Source organism: Bubalus bubalis, chromosome 24, assembly GCF_019923935.1.
Source record: "Bubalus bubalis isolate 160015118507 breed Murrah chromosome 24, NDDB_SH_1, whole genome shotgun sequence".
NCBI classification, from domain to species: domain Eukaryota; kingdom Metazoa; phylum Chordata; class Mammalia; order Artiodactyla; family Bovidae; genus Bubalus; species Bubalus bubalis.
The window spans coordinates 533,364-550,575 of NC_059180.1; the positions used below are offsets into that span (position 1 = coordinate 533,364).

General features: G+C 66.5%; 2 protein-coding genes across 11 annotated transcripts in view; one reads left to right on the top strand and one right to left on the bottom strand.

Moving 5' to 3' along the window:
• Window positions 1-1,508: 1,508 nt before the first annotated feature.
• LOC102400326 (cytochrome P450 2W1) lies at window positions 1,509-6,326 on the top strand. Its single transcript, XM_044936377.2, has 8 exons — window positions 1,509-2,804; window positions 3,069-3,218; window positions 3,286-3,443; window positions 4,809-4,982; window positions 5,260-5,398; window positions 5,523-5,707; window positions 5,874-6,015; window positions 6,130-6,326. The coding sequence occupies exons 1-8, from the start codon at window positions 1,934-1,936 to the stop codon at window positions 6,324-6,326; spliced, it is 2,016 nt and encodes a 671-aa protein (XP_044792312.2). The 5' UTR covers window positions 1,509-1,933.
• A 3,230-nt stretch (window positions 6,327-9,556) lies between these two features.
• Window positions 9,557-17,212, bottom strand: part of C24H7orf50 (chromosome 24 C7orf50 homolog) — a 69,706-nt gene continuing 62,050 nt past the window's right edge. For 8 of the 10 annotated variants that reach the window (XM_044936107.2, XM_044936108.2, XM_025275047.3 and 5 more), the window contains 2 exons: window positions 14,943-15,115; window positions 9,557-10,170 (listed from right to left, as the gene is read on the bottom strand). In XM_044936107.2, coding sequence (XP_044792042.2) covers window positions 9,991-10,170; window positions 14,943-15,115 — 353 coding nt within the window. In that variant the 3' untranslated portion in view covers window positions 9,557-9,990. Of the gene's footprint in view, window positions 10,171-11,686; window positions 11,769-14,942; window positions 15,116-17,212 lie in introns of all 10 variants that reach the window. The other 2 variants (XM_025275044.3, XM_044936104.2) reach the window with 1 other exon arrangement.

Consider the following 17,212-nt stretch of genomic DNA (forward strand, 5'->3'; position numbering starts at 1 on the left):
CTAAGTGACGCCCAGCAGGCGGTTAGATGGCGACCCCACAAAGGGACCTGTGTGACCCGTCTGCCGTGTTTCTGGAGTGGGGTGATGTTCTGAACTATCCCAAGGCTCCCAAGGCCTCCCGGGGCTGCCCCCACAAGGGGCATAGCCCGGGGGCGCGGGAAATGCCACCACCGCCCAGTCAGCTCCGGAGGCCAGAAGGCAGGGCGCCTCCCGAAGATGGCTCCAGGGGGGTCCTTCCTGCCCCCGCTGGCTTCTGCGGTTCCCGGGTCCTTGGCCTGTGGCCGTGGCCCCCACCCTTGCCTCTGTCACCGAATGAGGGGCAAGGTAACTGGGTTAAAGAGCCGCCCTCCAAAGAGGCCCCCGTTCTGAGACTCTGGGTGCACGTGAATGTCGGAGGAACATCCTTAGATCCAGCACCCTGCTCCAGCCAGTTTGGGTTTTCCCAGGACCCTCCCCGCGGTGCCCCCCTCACTGGACGGGACACAGGCATAGCAGCGGGTCACTCAGCAGGTCACCCCTGGGGCGCGGACCACTGCGCCACCCAGCTGAGCCCACTCCCAGACGCCAGGAGTGGCTCCGTCAGGATGGGTCTTCAGACGGCCTCCCCGCAACTCAGTCCAGCTCCGGGGCCACGCCTGCTCCCTGTGCACGGCAGCAGCACCAAGACCTGGCTCCCGCCCAGCAGGCCCCTGGGCAAGGGCTTCACCAACCCCGAGCGGAGCCCCCGACAGGGATGCGTGCTCCCCTCCAGTCCCGCAGCCACACTGCCCATCCCATGAGCCTGGGCCCCCGGTGCAGCTCCGCGGCCGTGACCCAGGGCTGCCAGGGCCCCTGCCCCACGCCGCCCCTACAGGTCCGCAAAAGCTGTCCCCTCCTCACGAACGCCTGTCCTCCTGAGACCCACACTCCAGCTCCAACGCCTGAGGGGTTTTGTGCGCAAAGTCACAGCCACATGCCCCCCGCCTGCCCCCACTGGGCTGCGAGGACACTTCAGGATCCCTGTGGCACCCATTCCTGCAGTCCTAGCTCCTAGAGAGCCTGGTAATACACAGGAACTCAGTACACACATGCTGAATTAACCACCCGAACTGTCCTGGGCAGACAGGCCCTCAGCCTCTGCACCCGGTAGGGACCTTGGGAACAGCTCCTCAGCCCAAAAGACCCAGAGACTGAGCGGTCAGAGAACAGTTACCCTCCTGGCAGCCCCGGGACTGTGCATCTGGACAGGCTGCCTGTGAGGCAGTGAGCGCCCCATCACAGCAGGTGTGCAAATGGAGGCTGGGAGGGGAAAGGGCCCGCAGGCTGCCTTGGCTCTGGGGTGGGTGTAGGGGCACAGATGTCACCCCAGGCCTGTCCCCGGGCCCAGCAGCGGGGAGGCGGATCCCCCTGCCTTGTGTCGGGGCAGGAGGCCCAGCGCAAGCCCAGCCGCTTCTGGGGCCACCGGCCCTCCGGCCCCTGGGAGCTCGATTCCAAAGGGCGCCTCCTCCCTCCCAGCTGGGCCTCCAGGCTTTGGAGCAGAGTGCAGCCCAGACAGACAGGGCTCATAAACCCAGCACCTGCCACCCCAGGCACCTTGCCTGCAGGCTGGGCTTCTCTGTGCAGCCGACATGCCCTCACGCCCACCCTGTCCCGGGGAGGCCAGTGCCGTCTGCTCGGGGGCCGGGCTCCCACAGCCCCCAAGGGGCACACCGCCACTCTGGCAAGCTTGCTGTCAGGCTCTGGAGCCCTGGCATTCGGGGCGCTGGCCATGTAGACCTGATACCCACCCTGGCCCAGGCACAGAGGTGCTGGATGGACGCAGGCGCTGGTGGGCTTGGGGGCCCACAGGGCTTCCGGGGAGGGAGGCTCAGAGCCTGGGGAGGGTGGAGCCCAAGGCCCTGGACCCCTGGTTCTGGTGGGGAGACGGGACAGAAGCAGATCCTTTGGGGGGCAGATGGTCACTGCGCTGTGTCCTCCCAACAAGGCGAGGGCCGAGGAGGCCCCGAGGGCCCAACTGGACGCCAGCCCCCCGGACGGTCCCCCACCCCCTGGCACAGACTGGCCCCCACAATCCTCGCGCGCCTGTCGCTTTAAGTGCCTGGCTGTCCCTGCAAACTGCTCCTTCCACATTCTCGGGGTGGTGGGGTGGCGGGAGGGTGGGGTGCCGGCACGCCCTCCCGTGAGGCCCATAAGGTGCAGGGCAGGCGGCACCCGGGAGGGGAGCTGCCCGCCACCCGCCAGACTCATGGCCCTGCTGCTCCTGGCGCTGCTGGCGCTGCTGGTGCTCTGGGGGCTGCTCTGCGCCCGGGCCGCTGCCCCAGCCCCGGCCCCCTGCTGGCCCCCGGGGCCGCGCCCCCTGCCCCTCGTCGGGAACCTCCACTTGCTGCGGGGGGCACAGCAGGACGAGGCGCTGATGCAGGTGGGTCCACGGGGCCCTGGAGGCCGCCGTCCGCGGGCTGGGGCCAGAGCTGCCGGCAGACAGCAGCAGCTGGCCCTGCTGCACCGTGCGATCCACAGAGACTCGCTGCCCACCCCCGGGCCTCAGTCTGCCCATCTGCAGAATGGGCGGGCGAGTGGTGAGGACAGAGGGGACCGGAGGGGCGTGAGGGACCCCAGGGACCTGGGGGTGGGACAGCAGATGGACCCTGCCTCTCCCCACCAGCTCGGCAAACAGTACGGGCCGGTGTTCACTGTGCATCTTGGGCACCAGAAGACGGTGGTGCTGACCGGCTACGAGGCGGTGAAGGAGGCCCTGGTGGGCACCAGGCAGGAGCTGGCTGGCCGGCCCCCCATTGCCATCTTCCAGCTCATCAATGGAGGCGGGGGTAGGTGTGTGCGGGAGGAGGGTGCCCGCATGCGTGGGGCCGGCAGGGCCTGTCCCTCTCTGTGGCACGGGTGAGTGCTCCTGGGAGGCCCAGGGGGAGCACCAGGGTGCCCACCTGGCAGGCCCAGAGCAATGGGGGCAGGGCACACCGATGGACAGGCCCGGCCAAGCCAGCTGGAGGTGGGGGCTGGGGTCTTGGGGGGCCTGAGGGTCCGCTGGGACCCTGCCCCAGGGCCGCTCACCGTCGGGCATGTGCGGCCCGCAGGCGTCTTCTTCTCTTCAGGCCCACGCTGGCGGGCCGCCCGCCAGCTCACCGTACGTGCCCTCCACGGCCTGGGTGTGGGGAGGGCGCCCGTGGCCAACAAGGTCTTGCAGGAGCTGAGGTGCCTCACGGCGCAGCTGGACAGCTACGAAGGTGAGTGGGGGCCGGGGCGCCTCCACCCCGCGCATCCCGCAGCCCTGAAGCCGCTCTCCACCCGCAGGCCGGCCCTTCCCGCTGGCCCTGCTCCGCTGGGCTCCCTCCAACATCACCTTCACGCTCCTCTTCGGCCAGCGGTTCGACTACCGGGATCCTGTGTTCCTGTCCCTGCTGGGCCTCGTTGATGAGGTCATGGTCCTCCTGGGGAAGCCGAGTGTGCAGGTGAGAGGTCGATGTTCTAGCCTGGGGGGGGGTGCAGGGAGCGAGGTGGCGGCAGGGAGAGGCTCCAAGCTTCACCGGCCACGTGACTCCAGGCCAGTGCCCTGCACTCCTGGAAACCAGGGGAGCCGAGGGCAGCGGTCCCCACCTGCCCACCATCCCCTCAGTAATAGACGCACTGCTCACCAGTGCGGGTGGTAGGGGGGCCCTGGGCGGTTCCTCTCGGAAATGGGCTTGGTTCCCCCCAGTCGCTGAACCTCCTCCAGGGTCAGGAATCGTGAGGACTGGCTCTGATTTCCAAACCCCACGACTGCGTGCATTTCGTTTTTCTCCAGAACTTAAAAATAAAGGAAGTCGGTCGCACAGTGGTGTCCGACTCTGTGCGATCTCACGGACTGTAGCCCACCTGGTCCTCTGTCCATGGAATTCTCCAGGCAAGAATACTGGAGTGGGTGCCGTTCCCTTGTCCAGGGGATCTTCCTGACCCAGGGATAGAACCCGGGTTGCCTGTATTGCAGGCGGATTCCTCACCAACTGAGCCACTAACTTAAAGTGTTCCTAATTTGTAGGCACCATGACTGGTTTTAACTCTTAACTTGCTCGGGCACGCGTGCCTGGGTTGGGGCGGGGCACGTGTGTCTGGTGGCATGGGGCTCAAACGTACTTTCCAGCCCCATCTCTCCAGGACCTGAGGCCCTGGGCGTGGGGCGGAGGCTGCTGGCTTCAGTCCTGATCCTAGTCACCCCCCGAGGCTGGCGGAGCCTCAGACTCAGGAACATTGGAATTCCTGCTGAAAGTACCCTGGCCGAGTCCCACCAGGGAGCCCCAGCAGGCCTGAGGCTGGAGGGTCAGGGGCTCCAGGGAGACAGAATGTCCCGTGGCCTCCCATACCTGCACCCTGAGCGATGGCCAGGTCCCGGGGGACAGCGTGGTGCAGAGGGCAGCTGACAACCGTGCCAGTCAGGCTGTGCTGTGACCCCCGGCTCACAGTGTCCTGAGCTGAAGCTCTGAAGTTGGCAATTTCCCTTTTTTCCCCCGAATAACTCAGCGAAGTCAGTGACTTCCAAGGCAGCGGCCAGCCCCGCCTCCCTCTCCCCCTCTTTGGGGGGTGTGGAGGGGGAGCCACGGTGACAGCCGCCTGCTGTGACTTGCAAGGACCCCGGGTGTGTTACCTGTCAGTTGGCCCCTCCTCCGCGCACCCAGGTGGAGGCTTTCCTCCGCGCCCGGGGCTGCCGGTCCCACGGGGAGGGAGAGGGAGGGTGGCACCTCTGCCAGGAGCCTGGGGCGCTGCCGGTCCGCACAGGTGGCCTCACCTCTGGGCGGATGGCCCGCCCTCAGCCCTCACCGCGCGGCCCTGCCCGCCCCCAGCTCTTCAACCTCTACCCACGGCTCGGGGCCCTCCTCCAGCTGCACCGGCCGGTCCTGCGCAAGATCGAGGAGGTGCGGGCCATCCTGAGGGCCCTCCTGGAGGCGCGGCGGCACCGCACACCCCCGCGAGGGCCAGAGCAGAGCTACCTGGACGCCCTGATCCAGCAGGGCCAGGTGTGGGCGAGACCCGCCCCCGCCCAAGATGCCGCGGGAGGGGGGAATCTTGGGGCCCCGCCTCGGGGAGAGGGGCTGGGGATGGACCCTCCACCCCCTGGCCGGGCCCCTCTGAGCCTCGGTCACCTCACCTGAGAAGCGGGGTGGCTGCGAGGCCGCATGAGCCCGCGACGTAGGAGGCTCCTGTCTTGGACGACTTTCTCGAGCTGGGGGCTGGCTTCTTGGGGGTTCCATGGAGCCTGCCTCCAGCTGAGCACGGCCCCGCCCACTTCTGCAGGGGAAAGACCCCGAGGGCCTGTTTACCGAGGCCAACGTGGTGGCCTGTGTCCTGGACATGGTCATGGCCGGCACGGAGACCACCGCCGCCACGCTGCAGTGGGCCGCCCTCCTGATGGGCAAGCACCCGCGCGTGCAGAGTGAGCCGGGGGGCGCGTCTCCGCTCGGCCCTGGGCGCAGGGGGATGGGGCCGGGGTCGCAGCGGGGCGGGGCCCGGGGCACAGGGTGGGGCCCCGGCATGCTGGCCCTCTGTCTCGCCCACAGGCCGTGTGCAGGAGGAGCTGGACCGCGTGCTGGGGCCCGCGCGGCTCCCGCGGCCAGAGGACGTGCACGCCCTGCCCTACACTAACGCCGTGCTGCACGAAGTGCAGCGCTTCATCACGCTGCTGCCCCACGCGCCGCGGTGCACGATCGCCAACACCCAGCTGGGCCCCTACCTGCTCCCCAAGGTGCGAGGGCCAGGCCCCCGCCGCCCCAGACCCTGCCCCCTCTGCTCTCGGCCGCTGTAGATGGGGCTGGGATGGGGTCGCAGGGACACAGACGCTGAGCAGGGCTTCCCGTGCTCCCGGTCTGCGGAGAGCAGCCAGCCCCGCCACTCACCTGGCGCCCCCACAGGGCACACCCGTGCTGGCCCTACTGAACTCCGTGCTCCTGGACGAGACGCAGTGGGAGACGCCCCGCCAGTTCAACCCGGGCCACTTCCTGGACGCCAACGGGCGCTTCGTCAAGCGGCCGGCCTTCCTGCCTTTCTCCGCAGGTACTGCAGCCCCCACCGGCGGTGGCCTTGTCCCCGGGGCCTCGGAGCTCAGGGCCCCAGCCTCGGGGCTTCCCCACGGCCTCTGGGACCCACCGGCGCCCCGTCTCCCCGCAGGCCGCCGCGTCTGCGTGGGGGAGAGCCTGGCCAGGTCGGAGCTGTTCCTCCTGTTCGCGGGCCTCCTGCAGAGGTACCGCCTGCTGCCCCCGCCCGGCCTCAGCGTCGCTGCCCTGGACACCACGCCCGCCCCTGCCTTCACCGCGCGGCCGTCCGCTCAGGTGCTGTGCGCCATGCCCAGGCTGCAGGGGCGCTGACCGCAGAGGCCTGGGCTGTGTGACACACTCCCAGGGCCCTGGGGTTGGGGTCAGGGGGAAGCTGAGTTGCTCTGGCTTGTGGGTGATGGAGACAGGACGGACGGACAGACACGCAGGCCCTCACCAGCCTCTCTGCAGCCACCACGGGCTGTGTGTCCCGGGCCAGGGAGCCTCATCTGGGCACCGTGGGGGATGGGGTGCCCCCCCCCACAGCCCGAGGGCCCCTCCCAGCATGGCTCTCCTCTCCAGCTCCCAGGCCCCACAGCCCAGGGCAGAGCTGGGTCCCCTCCCAGTCCGCCCCCAGACCCTGGGCATTGCTGCTGCCTCTGTCTACACCAGGTCCCCTGCCAGCCCTCCGGGAACCCCTCAACAGGTGCCACACCCCCACATTCCCACAGGCACCTCGGGCTTCCTGCTGCACCCTCTCCCATGTTCCCCTCCCCACTGGCCCTCATCCGGTTCCCCAGCAGGGCCCGCATCACCAGCCAACACCTGCCAGGCACAGGGGTGTCACCCACCTGAACTTGGGGTACAGGGAGATAGGCAGGGCTGCTGGGCCCCATGGCGACGTCCACCCAGAGGCCAACCTCGGACCAGCGTTCCCGGCTTGCTCCGCATCGCACCAGGCCCTGGGCCCACCAGGACCCCTGCAGACCCTACCCTGTTCTCAGGGCTCCTGGGTGCCCTGTGGGCCGTGGGCCAGTCGAGGGAGAGCTGCTGCCCAGAGTGGGTCAGCCAGGCTGGGGTGGGACGGGTCGTAGGAGTCTGCAGAGAGGCCTCCTCCGAGAGCTCTTGACCTACAATCCCCCAGGGCCCTCCCCACGAGCCAGCTCTTGATCTCTCGGTGGAGGCCGCACTCTGAGGGTCAAGGAGTAGGGGGCGGCATGCAGGAGGTCAGCTGAGATCACAGCCCTGCCTGCCCAACACCACCTCTGCGAGTGGGACACAGGCAATCAAGGCATGGTTTCCGCCCTCCTGGAGCTCAGAGCTCACCGACTGAACCGACAGGACCGAGGGAGGCATGGGGTCCTGGTTCCCGGCTGGGGCCGTAGGGCCTTCCCGCACGGAGTGTCGGTGACCACATGGGGAGGCTGCCCTCGGGGCGTGAGCTGGTGAGCAGGACAGGGGCGGGGTGAGAAACTGGGTGACAAGGCGCGTTTCCCTCCAGAGGTTCAAATGGAACGACCCAGGACACAGCGGTCAGCACACAGATCTTGGGGGGAGAGGCGGGGAGGGAGAAGCTTCCGGAGAATCTGGGCGGGGCTGCGGGCGCCGCGCGTGGGTGCACCGGTGCCAGTGGGCCTGGGGAGGGGAGGGTGGAGGGCCGCCGAGTCCTTCTCTTCTCTGGATTTGTCTCTTTACTTGGCTGGGTTGGGCTTTCATTGCCCCACTGACCCCAGGCCAGTGCCCTGTGCTCCTGGAAACCAGGGGAGCCGAGGGCAGCGGTCCCCACCTGCCTGCCGTCAAATCAGTAATAGGCGCACTGCTCACCAGTGCGGGGGGGGGGGGGCCCTGGGCGGTTCCTCTCGGAAATGGGCTTGGTTCCCCCCAGTCGCTGAACCTCCTCCAGGGTCAGGAATCGTGAGGACCGGCTCTGATTTCCAAACCCCACGACTGCGTGCATTTCGTTTTTCTCCAGAACTTAAAAATAAAGGAAGTCGGTCGCACAGTGGTGTCCGACTCTGTGCGATCTCACGGACTGTAGCCCACCTGGTCCTCTGTCCATGGAATTCTCCAGGCAAGAATACTGGAGTGGGTGCCGTTCCCTTGTCCAGGGGATCTTCCTGACCCAGGGATTGAACCCAGGTCGCCTGCATTGCAGGTGGATTCCTCACCAACTGAGCCACTAACTTAAAGTGTTCCTAATTTGTAGGCATCATGACGGCTTTTAACTCGAGCTCGCTCGGGCACACGTGTCCGGGTGGGGGTGGGGCACATGTGTCTGGTGGCATGGGGCTCACACGTACTTTCCAGCCCCATGTCTCTAGGACCTGAGGCCCTGGGCGTGGGGTGGAGGCTGCTGGCTTCAGTCCTGATCCTAGTCACCGCCCCCCCCACCCCGCCCCGAGGCTGGCGGAGCCTCAGACTCAGGAACATTGGACTTCCTGCCGAAAGTACCCTGGCCGAGTCCCACCAGGGAGCCCCAGCAGGCCTGAGGCTGGAGGGTCAGGGGCTCCAGGGAGACAGAATGTCCCGTGGCCTCCCATACCTGCACCCTGAGCGATGGCCAGGTCCCAGGGGACAGCGTGGTGCAGAGGGCAGCTGACAACCATGCCAGTCAGGCTGTGCTGTGACCCCCGGCTCATGGCATCCTGAGCTGAAGGTTTAAGTTGGCAATTTCCCTTTTTTCCCCCGAATACCTCAGCGAAGTCAGTGACTTCCAAGGTGGCCTCACTTATGGCTCGCGGGACCTCCATCCTGTCAGGAGGAAACTGGTGGTGGTGCGCTGGCTGCTTGAGTCAGCGAGCTCCAGGGCTCGAGGGCTTAATTGCTGCGAGGTGGGTGGGATCTTAGTTTCCCCGGCCAGGGATTGAAGCCTCGTTCCCCGCATTGCGGGGTGGATGCTTCACCACTGGACCACCAGGGCAGTCCTGTGTCCTCTTCCTGTCGGTCTGAAACACCTAGGCGTTGGATTCGGGGCTGAGAGAACATGCCTCGCCCTGGGCACAGCGGAGAGATTGGGGGGTGGGTGGGCAGAGGCCCCGGACGCGACTGGGAACCACGGTGACCCCAGGGGTGTCCTTGCGTGGTAGAGGTGGGGAACCCCGTTTCTGGGCTGAAGCTCTAGTAGGCATGAATCTTTGTGGGGAACAGGTGGGAGCTCCACCTGTGATCTCCATGCCCCGTGGCCCATCTTGGGGGCTTGGTTCCCAGGGCTCAGAGCACCACAGCTTCAGGTCCTCAGTCACCTCACCCCCGGCCCCAGCAGCATGTCCGCAATCGCTGGACGCCGACCACACCCAAGGGCAGAGCACCAGACCCAGTGGACCAACACCCATCCCCACCCATCCAACTGTCTGAGGCGGCCCGGCCGCTCCCTGAACACGGGCGCTCCACTGGGGACCAAGGACTGGGCAGTGCTAGGTCCCTGCCGGCGCCTGGAAATGTGGGCTGCAGAGCAGATGTCAGCCCCACGGTCAGAAGCTCCACCCGAGGGGCTCCCCCAGACATCACCCCAGGGAGCCACAGAGCCCACACTCACGCCCCTGGGCAGAAAACGAGTCACATGATGAGCCATGGCCCCCAGGGGCCTGTTTTTATTGAAATACAGCCAGGGGCAGGCACGATGGACCCCAGCCCGGCCATCAGCAAAGGCAGGCAGGTGGCCAGGCAGAGGCACAGGAGGGACCATCAGATGGAGGAGGGGGCCACACCCCCACGCAGATGGGCCGCAGCTGACAGGAAAGGCCAGCTCTGACCTCTAGGATAGTCCTGGTAGAAAGATAAGACGTTTCCCGCAAAAAGCACCTTCCGTGGGAGCCTGCGGGCCACCGGGAGACCAGGTCATTTCAGAGTGACCTCGTTCTACCGTGGAGGAGGTAACTCGTCATCCCCTCTAAAGAGTCCCTGGTCGAGGAATCAAGAGAGAGAGGCGGGCCCTCCAGGGCGCAGGGCCCTTGCCCTCGCTGGGGTCCACTGGGCCCAGGGGCCCCCAAGCCACCCGCTAGGAGAGCAGCTGCAGCACCTGCCGGGCACGCTGGGTCCCCCCGGGAGGCAGGGCGACGGCGCCCGCCTCGTCCAGCTCCCGCATCAGCGCCTCCGCCTTCTGCACCGTCAGCTCGCGGGCACGGCCCCTGAGCCCCTCCAGGTAGGCCAGCAGGGCGGGGAAGTGCTCGTCAGGGACCTGGAAGGGGCGGGAATGTCGTCAGGGCCGGCGGGTGGAGCTTGGAGACACCGGGCGTCCAGGCTCCCAGACATTCCCGGGACAGGCTCTCCTTACGCTCCAGGGGCTGGCAGACGTCAGCCCTCTGAAATGCCGCTAACAGTAGGTAGATTGTTTTTAGAGACAGAACTCTCTTAGGACAAAGAGATTCCAGGAAAAAGCTGACAGCGTTCTGGGGCGGAGACGGATGAGGGTGCCCAGTCTCAGGAAGAGGAAGTTTAGGCTGAGACCCAGGAGTCCTGCTCAGCCCCTTCCGACCCCTAGCCGCTGCGCGGCTCTTCTAGAAGCAGGAGCAAGGGCGGGGCTGAAACAGGGGCTGGGGTCCACCTGAGAAGCGGCTGGCGCCCCACGGACTTCAGAACCTGAGAAGGGGCGAGTGGGGAGGGGTACAGGGAAGGGGCGCGCGTTTCCAGCCTCTACACCCCGCGTGCCGCCCCACAGCGCAGGGCCTCCTCCACGGAAGTCTCCACCCCGTCCCTTGCACACAGAGGCGGCCCTCAACGTCCCCACGGGTGGAGCCCCTCATAACTGGGATGAATCTGATGCTCGTCAAGGTGGATAGGACAGCTCCAAATAAACGGATTACAGCTCATCCAAATTCGGGCGAGTCTAGGCTGATGCGAAACTCTCAGCCCACGGTGGGGTTGTGGCGGGGCGGGGAGGCATCGGAAGGAGACAGAGAGGCTCCGGACAGGGTCACTGAGGGGCAGGGAGTGCGAGACACGCGGCAGCTGCCCCAGCTCAAAGCAGCCCCCAGGCACGCGCCCGTCACTTAAGGAATCAGGAGACGCTACAGGAACAAACCTGACAGCCACCCCCGAGTCACATGACTGACATCAGGGTCAAGCCACCGCGGACCGGCCACGCCCGGCCCACCATGCCGGGCACATGAGTGCCACGCAGCTGCCCTCTGTGAGCACGCGGGGCCGGGCGGGTCCCGGGCGAGCACAGTTCTGCAGAGATGGTGGGACCGTTGCCTGGTGGATGCCCCATCTTCGGAGATGCGCACCGCGGAGGAGCTGTGGCGGGGCAGAGGGGACAGGACCTCCAAGCACACGGACCGCGGCCTTCCTGGAGTGGCAGCCACTTCCCGCACTGGGAGCCGGGAGCCCCATGGCTGAGTCCAGCCGCTGGGCAAAGCCGGCAGCCTTCTGTCCCCAACCCCCAGGGGTCCCTCCCTCTGAGCCCAGTTTCATCTCTGGAAGACGGAGGGCTCAGCGGGGTTCTCCCACGCGGCCTCCATGAGCTCCATGATTCTTTGTCCTGCTAACAGACAGGCCACGGGAAGGGGAGGACTTCCCCGGAAACCCCTGGAAGGAGGCTGAGTCCAGTGTGGCCCAAGCAGGTGCTGCCAGCCAGTCCTCCCCCTCCATCACAGAGAGACCTGACCACATCCTCAGCCCCCTGGGTGTGCACCAACCTCCCCTGGCCCCTGACTGTGTACAGGCCTCCCCACCCGCGGGGGGAGGAGCCACACCTGATCGCGGTCATACATATGCAGCAGCAGCCAGGTCTGCCTTGTCTTCTGGAACCTCCAGTCCTCATGCTTCTGGGCCCAGCTGGGGAGCAAGGACAGAGTGGCTCAGGTCCCGAAGGGGAAACGCCGGCGGCCTCTCCCTGATGAGGGCCAGGGCGTCTGCAGAGGATCCTGCCAGGGAGGGCAGCCGGGGTAGGGGTGGGGGTGGGGCAGAATCGCAGAGGTGTCCGCCAGGTTTCTGCTTGCCTGCTGGTGGCCCTCGGCCGGGATGTCAGGCCCAGGGGGGCACAAGGCCACTTTCAGCTCTGCGTGGCCACTGTTTTATGATTCTAATGAGAATACCCTGAATTTCACAAACTCGGTCCTCCTTCTAGAAACACGGTTGAGGCAGAGTCACCCGGATTACCAGGGGGGCAGGCACAGCCTTCCTGACCTGGAGGATGGGGAAGGGGAGGCAGGGAGCAGCCAGGACCCCTCGACCTCGAGGGCCACGCAGGGGTCCCCGTGGCCTTGGATGTGCTCGCCCCCGGGTGACCAGGACACTGGGCAGACCCCAGGCCGACCCAGAGCCCAGGGGAGGCCTGAACGCTGGGACGGAGGCCCCGAGGCGGATGGAGGTCTGGGGCACGGCGCTGCCGGCTGCATGGGAGGGGCGGAGGGCGACTCCCCAGCTGCAGAACCCCGTAACGCGTGCACCCGAGACAGGGCCCCGCTCAGCCTTCTGCACCCACAGGGGCGCGTGGGCCCGGCTGCGGCCTAGAAGCGGCCCAAGGAAGGGCCATCAGACCAGGGAGTCAGCGGTCCCCCACCATCCCCTCACGCTCCTCTGCTGGCACGACTGGGGGTGGGGGAAGGCCCGTGTGGGCCACCCAGAGGGGGCCCCGCTGCCCTGGGACCTCTCCGATGGTGGTGATCAAGGAGCCGCCTCTCATCGTCCACCTGGGCCAGTGGAGGGCCCTCCCCTGCGCTTCCCTCCCGGGGGGACACAGTCACACAGAGACACGCGACTCTCGGGTGGAGGGCGCGGTCCCCGCAGCGTAGCGCCCTCTGGTGGGGCCCCCGCGAGCCGCCTTCCCAGCAGGTCCGCGGGAAGGCTGCCCGCCCGCCCGCTGGCCGCGCCCGCTGTGGGGGCCCAGCCCCTCACATCCCCCGCTCTACAGAGTTCTCCTCCCTGAGGGGTTTGCCTCCTGCTACAGCTGATAGGCCTTTAAGAAAAAGAACACCCACCCCGCCCCCAACCTGTGGTTCCACCCCCATTGCGCCCTGGCCCATTCACCTCCCCTGAAAACCTCACTTCCCCTCGCGTCTCAGGGTCCCTCCTGAGAAGTCAGAGGGTTTGGGGCTCCACCGGCCCTGTCCCCTCACTGCTGGCGTGGACAAGCAGGGTGTCTGCCCAAAACAGTGCCTCCTCCCTGATGGTCAACTCAATGCCCGTGTGGTCAGCGGGGCCCCAGAGGTGGCTCCAGGGTCTGGGGGCGTTTCACTGGCTCCAGATGCCCTGTCCTCGGGGAGCAATGGGCACTGGGCTGGGGCCTTGGGAGTGTGGGGCCCCAAAGAAACCCAGAGGCAGCTCGCAGACACACCAGGGCCACGTGAACATCGCCCCAGTGCCCGGGGCCCCGGTGGGGGAGGGCCTGCAGGTGAAGGACCTGTGTGATTGCAGTGAGGCCGGAGGTCAGCAGGGAGGAAGCACTGGCTGTCGTGTGCGTGGGGGGTGGGGGGCAGCAAGGGCTGGGCCCGGCCTCCCAGAGGGGCCGCCGCCCCGTGAGCAGCCCCCTGAGGATGCTCTTTCTTCCCAGACGAGGAGAGGCCAGTTCAGGTGCCACCCATGGGGCAGGGCCCAGGAGTGAGGCGTCTCCTGCGACCACTGGAAGCTGGCCCTCCAGGGATCGAGGGTGGGTCCACCAGCCGCTCCCTGGGACCACCACCTTCAGAGCTGCCCCCAAGTGCCAGTGGGCCCCGAGCCTGTGGCTGCTGCTGCAGGGGGAAGCGCCTGGATGGGGCCAGGTGTAAACGAGGGGCCTGGTCCCAGTGGCACCCCCCCACCTCGCAGAGAACAGCCCAGGCCCAGGGTCAGGGAAGGCTGCTCCACCAGGTGGCTCCTGCCCCCTGGGCTCCACACGGTCAAGGGTGGTCGCTGCAGGGCGAGGACCGGCAGCTAAAGGTGGATTTCCTACAGGCAGCGGGCAAGTCTCAGTGGGGAGCGTGCCCCCGCCCCGCGAGGAATCCCAGCAGGGCCAAGGCCCCCCGCCCCCACTTTGTGCCCGGCTCTGATGGGCTGGGGGGAATGCAGGCCCCAATCTGTCCAACAGGGGCGTTAGCCCTGCCCAGGCCCAGGGCGGGGTCCCCAGGCTCTAGCATTTCCCCAAAGGAGGGGAAAAGAAAGGGAAGGAGAGGGGAGGGGAGCGGAGTTGAACAGAATGGCTGCCCTGCAACTGACTCCCAGGGCTCAGCCCTGTCTAGGGATGGGGAGGATTCTGCCCTATACCAAGCCCCAGGGAGCCTGGGCAAAGCAGCTCCTTCTAAGAAGGCGGCTCCAGAATCCCACCGTCTGCATGGCGCCCTTCCTGGCCGACCTCTGGGTTCACTCTGCACACGTGCGCATGCCTGTCTGCCCTCCCAGACTGCTCCAAGGGCCCCCCAGCAGCCCTGCTTCTGAACTGGCTCCGGGCCACCAACCCCAGTTCCTGGCTGGGTGTCCAGGATCCCATGAAAGAACAGTTCCTGGAGGGAAGCGTGCAGTGTGTGTGACGGTGGGGGTGGTAACGATGCTGAGGGTGGGAACACAGAAGGACAGAGATGGCTGACATGGTGGTGATGGGGTGACGGGGTGACGGGGGTGGGGGTGATGGGGTGGTGATGGGGTGACGGGGGTGGGGGTGATGGGGTTTGGGGTGACGGGGTGGTGATGGGCTACGGGGGTGGTGACGGGGTGACTGGGGAGGGGGTGATGGGGGTGGTGATGGGGGTGGCGGTGATGGGGCTGGTGATGGGGTGACGGGTGGGGGTGACAGGTGGGGGTGACGGGGGTGGTGATGGGGTGACAGGTGGGGGTGACGGGGTGGGGGTGATGGGGTGACGGGTGGGGGTGACGGGGGTGGTGATGGGGTGACGGCCGACGGTGGCACTGAGACGCCACCTCCACCATGTGCCCCTGAGCCTTTCAAGGAAACCCTGAGACCGTCGTCTTGGCCGGTGCTTGCTTGACCCTCGTTTTCTTGATGAGATGCAGGCCCAGCGCCCCGACCCCGCTCACCTGCACAGGTACTCCAGGGCCAGCGCGGCCCCTGAGCGCTTGACTGCAGGGCTTGGAGCCGCAGCGATGCCCGCCTCCCGCAGCCGCCTCCGTGCTTCTTTCTTCTGCTCCTTCTTCAGCTTTCTCTCCAGGACCCTCTGCTCCTCCGGGGACGGGGACGCGGATGCAGACCCCTAAAAGCGCAGGGACCGCCGTGAGGGTGTTGGAAGGGGGCAGCACAGGATCTGGGACCCCCAAGGCCCCTCTGCCCCGGACCCGGGGGAGCTGCACGTGCCTGCAAGGACCGTCCCCCAGGCCTGAGGGCAGCAGGAGGGGCGGGGGCGCCAGGTCTGTGATGCAACCCGCCCTGCCCCGCCCTGCCGGACCTCCCCGGAAGCTGACGCGGCGACTTCAGTGGGGTGCAGGCCCGGAGCCCTGGGCGCTGCCCCCGCACACCCCTGTGTTCAGAGCCTGCACACCAGAAAGTGAGGCACAGTGGGGCCTCTGGCAGGCAGGGTCCTCCTAGATGCCAACCCCTGACACCCTTTCTGCTCCCACGCCACACCCACTCCTTCCGGAATCTTCTAAAACAAGAGAGATGCTCTCTCCAGCTGCTCCCGCCTTCTCCTGGAATCAGCTGGGGTTTACCCGCCTGCGTGGACCTTCAGGGCTGCACCCTGTAACTCCCGGCAGCCCTGACGTGAGACACGCCGCCCACCGGCACAGGAGGCGCCTTCCCTGGGGTGGGGGCAGGTTCCAGAACAGCCGGAGGACAGGACAGCAGGGCCCCGACCTGGCTGCCCCAGGGCGCGTGCGCGCTTTAAGAATCACATCCGTGCCTAAAATACCAACACCAGTCACGGCCAGACTCCTGCTGATGGAATAAAATCAGATTTTTAAAACAGCATATTCTTCGCTGGAGTAACACTGGCTTGTAACACTATGTGAGTCCCTGCTTCTGAGGACCCTAAGTTGCTTCAGTCGCGTCTTGACTCTGCAATCCTATGGCCTGTATGCGGCCAGGCTCCTCTGTCCATGGGATTCTTGGGCAAGAGTAATGGAGTGGTTTGCTATGCCCTCCTCCAGGAGATCTTCCCGACCCAGGGACTCATGCACTGGCAGGTTGGTTCTTTACCACTAGCACCGCCTGGGAAGCACTCGCTTCCATCTGGCCCCTGGGGTTGACCCTCGTGCCGCCCACCCCACCCCTGCCTCCGAGTCTGTAACCACCACCCTCTCCTCTGCATCCTCCTGTTTGCCTGCTTGTGTCGCAGAGTCCACGTGTGTGAAATCACAGAGGTTTATTCCAGCACGATGGGCTCCAGGTCCATGTATGCTGTTGCAGATCCAAAGTGCAGCGGGCTGGGGTCTAGAAGATACCCCCAGGCTCATGGAGAAGCCCACACTGAAGGACGCAGGGAGCCCGGCCCCTCTGAGCCACATAGCGGGCATCACACTGGCCACTGAGCCTCAAGTCCCGGGGAAGGTCCTGGGGATGAGCCAACACTCACCCCCAAGGGAGGCCAGCAGGTCGGGCAGGTCAGGGAAGGGACAGGAGGGGGTCTCCTAGGACATGGGGGCCCCAGCCACCCGTCTGATCTCACAGGGTGCTGGCTGCTGCCCCCAGGCCAGAGGAGACGCCCTCATCAGAGACCTGGCGGGAATGGAGCTGAGTGCCTATCCCCGAGGGCTCGTGGGGGGCCCCGTGGGCCCCGTGATGGCCCGAGGTACCGCTGTCCCCATGGAGGGGTGCAGGAAGGAGGCTGGCAGGGGATCTGGCCCCCACTGCAGAGCAGCAGCAGGAATGTGAGCCAGCATGGATCTGGGAGGGCGGGACATGGACCCAGGCATCCCAGGAGGCCGGGGCAGTGGGGGGACCTGAAGGGTCCATCTGCTCCTCCATCAGTACACATGGAGGGCTGGCACCCTGCCCACACTCAGGTGGCCAAGGGTCCTGGTTACAAATAGGCTTCTTCCAGCCATTCTTCCCTTCCCTCCGCCTCGGGGAGCAGAGTCTTCAGCCACAAGGAGGCTGGCAGGCCCAGCACAGACCCGGGAAGGCAGAGGGGTCTGATAGCTGGGTCAGGGTCCCTTCTCTGTGGCCCTCCTGCACCCTGATCCTGTGCCACGCTCAGGGGAGGCTTTCCTGAGTTCCGTGTGCATGTGGAGATAGCCAGTCAGTGTAGCTCCCTGGGGCCTCTCAGGTCCCACCGTGTGGGGTGCCTGGACCACTTCAGCCTCCCAGACCACACGCAGGGGTTCCCACCGGAGCCTGGACCCTTTGTCGGCTC